This window comes from Glandiceps talaboti, chromosome 12 (genome assembly GCF_964340395.1).
Source record: "Glandiceps talaboti chromosome 12, keGlaTala1.1, whole genome shotgun sequence".
Lineage (NCBI taxonomy): Eukaryota > Metazoa > Hemichordata > Enteropneusta > Spengelidae > Glandiceps > Glandiceps talaboti.
This window is the reverse complement of record NC_135560.1, coordinates 11,592,104-11,598,103: the sequence shown is the minus strand read 5'-3', so window position 1 is coordinate 11,598,103 and position 6,000 is coordinate 11,592,104. Positions and strand designations below refer to the sequence as shown.

Here is a 6,000-nt window from a genome sequence, read left to right as displayed (position 1 = left end):
ATGCATTTAATTACTCCATTCTCTTCCCGTACAACTGTAGCAAGGATAGCTATAGCATGTCTTATGTGTAATGTGTTTCTTTCTTCACTTTTACACACACTCACTCACTCAGCACACTGATCATTCACGTACATTCAGTCAACCCATAGGGTTTTATGATCAACCACCTGTTTGATTCAGTTTGACAGAGTGAGTAACACGTGTTATTCACTTCACCAAACATCACTCTGCGAAGTCATGCGAATTACGATGAAGATAGAAACAAAGGCGCGACTTTTCACTGCCTTTACAGCGAATAATTATCATAGTTTATAATCAACGTTGGACGGGACACGTATGATTGTCAGGCATTACCTGCATAAATTAAGATTTATAACACACCTGCGCATGCCCAGAGTAATGTGTTAACAAATACCGTGACGTCACATCGTTAAGGTGAATACACTGACAACAAACCCACACCATATCTTGGTCACCGTTGGATTTCACAACTTAACGGTTTGCTTCTGTTATTGACAGCTTCTTTTGCTGGTATTACAGTAGTCTGTGGAACTCGTTCAACATTTCTCTTTGGCGACGTTGAAAGTGGTTACGATGCCAGCTAGCACGACACCGTCAGCGGTCCACGACTTTTGGATCGCGGAGTCACAGAAGGACGCTTCTTTTGATGACTACTTCCAGCTCGGCAAAGAGTTAGGAAGGTGAGTGTAACTCTGATTATCTATGTAACGACAACGCACTAACTTATACGTACGTCCTGCGTGGTTACAGGAATAAGAACATCATTCGTACATCTACAAGAATATACTTGTAGGCTGTTGACCGTGACTTCTTTTTTTAAAGAAACACAACGGCGTCCGAACACCTCGCCCGGGGCATACACGTATCACTTGAGTTACCGAGGGGGCGTAATGCATTGGTACTGCAATTGCTTCTTAGAACGACAAAAAGTTGTTTGTACGGTTCGACTTTGTTGTTTACTGTTATAGTTTCACCATGTTAGAAATTGGACAATACAGATAGAACGCTATTATTGATTACGGATGTGTTGATCGGATGAAGATGTACCGTGCGCTAATATGATAGTGATAACAAGCGTCAAGTGATAATATGATTACCAAACATGTTCTCACGATTGCATTTACCATGGATGTATTAGAGGAGATAAATCCATGCACTTACCTAGCGGTTGAACCTTCGCGACAATATAACCCTCCCAGATTTCTCGTATATTAATAACTCAATTATTATATCGACTGTCGACAAGTTCAGTTAGAGTTTCAACTTGCGTATTTAGAAAACTGGCATCGCTCAATTTGAAACTCGGACAGAAATGCAAAAGTGAAAGGAAACGTGACATGCCTTTGGGTAAGGTACGCAATTGTTTAGGGGTTTTTTTACACAGGAGCCACTATAACAAGTCACTACATTGTCATACTTCAATTATCCTTTACTTGTCTGTGATAATTTTGCCTAGTTTCTTAACTTCACTCTTGACCTTTGCTATCATGCTCACCATTTAGCCTTCTTAGCATGATCGCCCATCAACCAAAGACAACACGTCATCACTTCTTCTTTTTTTTAAATTCATGTCTGTCTACTTACATGTGCATAAGCTTTTTTTTAATAAACAATCTTGGCAAAGTCAACAGATTGTGCTGAGGTATTTCGAGAATAGTTGATTAACTTCAGGAAAATAAGACCAAATATGGGATTAATCGGGGGGGGGGGGGGGGCTTATTTATCTAAACATGTTAATCATCTGTTTACTACATGCAACCTAGAGTGATTGCGAGATGAATCATAAGCTCACTAATTGTTAGTTGACACATACTACACTAGTATGTACTCCAAAGACAGCTGTTTTTTTAGGTGGAATAGTTTTCCCCATTCTTCCTGTTAATTAGTTTCTCCACAGACAATATCTATGGTTTCCCCTGGCATATCCGGTAATTAACATAGTTACACTTCCATCCACCTCAATGCATATCCTAATCACAGAGGGACTGTGAGCATTCTAATTAACAAAATGATTAATACACAGAAAATCTATACATGTCAAATTAATGTCAATTTGACTTTTTCTGTCATCCTCATTTCCTTCTGTTCATTTACTACTATTTTCTGTCTTCACTCTCATTTACCTAGATCTTTAGAACTCTATGCATGGAACATATACAACCCAATATACATGATATAACTATTTGATGTCAGTAGTGCATTTTATGGTCTTGGGTTTTACTACATTTAATCATAAACCCTGGAGTGAACTCTGGAGTGATTTACACAAATATATTCTCAGGGCTTGCATGTAAAGTGACAATGAATGCATAAGCAATACTCTATATAATGTGTAACGAGATGAAAATGTAGTATCTATTATCAGCTGGTTGCCATACAAATCTCAATGAAAGAAATTCCACTATCTGTAACATGACTGTGTTTTCAATTTCAATGCAGAGATAACAATCTACTGAACTTTCAGTAATATCACTGTGTGACCCAGAGTAATTCGTTATCTATCTTTCTCAACGAGACATGTTCATTTTAAAATTAATAATGTTAGGTGGTATAGTTTATATAGTATACAGCAGTAGTTTTGTCAATTATGAGTGCTAGGTAAAGAAAACACAGGTTAAAGAGTACTGTATACAGTAGTCTAGTTCCTATATGATGCATTAAGATCATCTCCACTCACATATAGGGAAAGTCCTTATTCTAGCACAGAAATCTGTGCTACCACCGAGTGTGTTCATATAAATGTGATGGCGTTATCAAGTCCCCACGTGACTTTAGTTTCAGACTCAGACTAGAGAGGTGGAGTTCAGTTAATGAGCAATTGTCTAATGAAACTAACCAATTGCAACTGCCTGTCAATTTGTGATGGATTACTACTGATATGCATCATTTGCCCTTAGACAAGTGGGGGTAGCACAGATTTCTGTGCTAGAATAATGATTTTCCCTATATGTGTGTGGAGATGATCATAGTAATCATAATGTGTTGTATAAGAACTAGACTATGTATACAGCAGTGTTGTTGTTGTTGTTGTTGCTGTTGTTGTTGTTGTTGTTTACTAGTTCTGGACAAATAAAACATAGTGGTATCGTGTAATTATATCAGTAGTTTGCTGCTTACCAGTCCTAGACAAAAAACAAACAGTTGTTATGTATATCAGCAGTTTTGTGTTGACCAGTCCTAGACAAAAACAGAAAGGTAAAGTGTACAAGCAGTAGTCTTGTTGATTGCCAGTTCCATAACAAAGGATAGTTTTTTGATGTTTCTGTTAAACTCTCAGGCTAAAGTCAATAACGAGCGATTATGTTGTTGTCATGAACAGTTGTCAAGAAAAGAAAAAGGAAAAAAAAGGATTTTAATACTTGAAGAATAGTATTGGTCTGACGACTCTGTGAAACCAAGGACACATTATATATTGTTGGGGTTTTTTGGCAGTTAGCAATTTTCATCAGTTAGAGTGTCACATATTTTGACATTTAAAAAATGAAATTTGGCCATGCCAGTTGATGAAAAAATTTGTATACTAAAGAATATTAAGTTATTGGCATATCTAGCTATCATGGAAGTTGACAAGTGTCACTTTTCCTTTGATGTTATTCATTCTTCATGTACTGTGGATGACTCACAGACATAAACTGGTGATTAAATGTGGGGCAACATACAATACTTGAACCAAAAACACACAATCCCACCCTTGTAGAACAGAAACCTTATTGTATTTGTAGAAAAGCTAGTAAACTGCCCTAAGGGGTAGCAAAGGTCTCCCTGCTGTTTCATAAATATTCTTGATTGAATTTCCACAGATTTTTACACTGGGTGATTACACTTTGATCCATTTCCAAATGTCATGAGAATTTAGTTTCAATTTATTTCCATCATGAGAATTTAATGACTTTCTTAGCATCTACGGCAGTATTTTTTTTTTTTTAGGTATGCAGCATTCTTTCTCATACAAAATGTAATTATAAATAATTTTTACAAAAGCTTATAATTTGAAAATAGACATATGTGGTATGATTGTAGACTAATTCCTATACGGTATCGTTACCATTTAGACCGCCACTCTAGTTTAATTAGAAACCATGTTGGCATCCAGACTAGACTAGTATAATTGAGACCCTGCTGTGTAATCTACTTTGTGTCTCTGTTGTTCTTAGACATAGTTTTTACAAAAGTTCAAATAGTCTAACGAAGGTATTGCTTTGTAAATTACTTTACAAATTTAATATGACTGTTTTCTTAGTTTTTTTTTCCTTCTTGAGGTCAGTTTCTCTGTATATTCTCATCAAGCAGTGTTTACTGTAATCTCTGAGAGTCCCTCACAATTGTATGTTGTAGCTGCAGTCACAATAATGATTCCATCTTGGATGTTGATACTTTGACCTTTATTTCCAATTATAGGGAACATCTTGTCTTTTTTACTTGTATAAAGGAAGATATAGTTTTCTGAAAGGAAAAAAGCAAAAAGGTTAATACATGAATGATTAGAAGTCCCAAACAAAGAGAAAATGTATGCTTGTATTAGCTTGAAGGACAAAATCAAATAGGTATGATGAAAAGTCACTTTTTCAAATGTCAAATTTTTTTGATTTCACTTCTTTTCTGATTATGGCAAGGCATCTAAATGTATCTCACAACTGAATCGAGCAGGGTATTTGAAACTGTGCCTTTGCAGATTACTTATTTGACAATATCAAAAATCTATAAAGTCAAAGCGTTTTTGCAATTGTGTAATCTGTGTCACAATATATTATAGTCAATAGATAATTCTCACAAAAAGGTACATGAGGGTAATTTGGGTCAAGGATACCATATTGTAGCTGGGCTTACTTCAAATCAACAGGTGGTTTCAACTTTAAAGATACCAGGATGTAAGACCTTTAGGGTCAAATATTCTCATTAGCTGGTCAAATCAAAATCAGCAGATGGTTTTAATATTGGGTACCAGGATGAATGACCTTTGGGGTCAAAGCATCCTTATTTGGACATGTCAAAATCAACAGGTGGTTTTCAGTTTTAAAAAGTGATGTGTGACCTTTGCAGTCATACCATCCATGTTTGGGTATATCAAAATCAACAGATGGTGCCAATCTTTTAGGGTACCAGGATGTATGACCTTTGGGGTCAAAATATCCTTACTAAGTTACTTATCTCAAACTCAAAATCAACATGTCAACTTTTTTTTACTGCTATCAGGATGTAAATGTATCAGTAGTATGTTGGAATCATAATTTCAAGCAATCAACTGAAAGAATTTCAAAATTGTCTTTAATGCTAGATTGAGGTAATTTGAAAGATAAGAAGCACTGTTTGAAATACACCCTGAGATTGTGTAAAATGATACTACCCAGGTAGATCTAGTCTGGATGCCAATATCGGATCTGAAAGAGTCAATGAAGAATAGCATTAGACTATGGTAGATTAACAGGTGCCTTGAGTTCAAAAGGTACCAAAAAATGGATGTATGAATTTTAGGATCAAAAACAAACATATTATTAGAAGCTGCAGCTGCAATCAAACATACATGCACAGTCCCGCTGTGATAGAGGGACTGTGATACATGATGTAATAGAATGGCGAGCTTTTTCACTCCCAGGTCATCACACGTCTAATAGCATACCTGTACAGTAGACTTGAGAATGACTAACACTACACTCTTCTGCTATCCTAACTGACATTTTGAATTTTTGCTACCGTTCTAGTAACGGTAGTGAAAATTCAAAATATCAGTTAGGATAGCTGAAGAGTGTAGATAGGCTATCACACTAATCATTAGTGCTATCAGTGAAGCCAAAAGGATTACATAGGCTCATTCTCTTGTTAGCTCTGCCAGACAACTGTTTTTCACACCCAAATTTTAATTCTAATTTGAAGTGGGCCTTTAACAAAACACCATGGAGAGAGAACAGTGTACAGTGAAGCATTTGGATATCTGATACTTAAATAACCCTCCCTCCAAAGCTGAATAAATTTAGCTATGTA

General features: G+C 36.0%; 1 protein-coding gene across 1 annotated transcript in view; it reads left to right on the top strand.

The window, feature by feature from the left end:
• Positions 1–448: 448 nt before the first annotated feature.
• The window catches only part of LOC144443385 (calcium/calmodulin-dependent protein kinase type IV-like), a 28,294-nt gene continuing 22,742 nt past the window's right edge, over positions 449–6,000 (top strand). Inside the window, exon 1 of the mRNA XM_078132852.1 lies at positions 449–701. Within this exon, the coding sequence (XP_077988978.1) occupies positions 595–701 (107 nt within the window). The 5' untranslated portion in view covers positions 449–594. The remainder of the gene's footprint in view (positions 702–6,000) is intronic.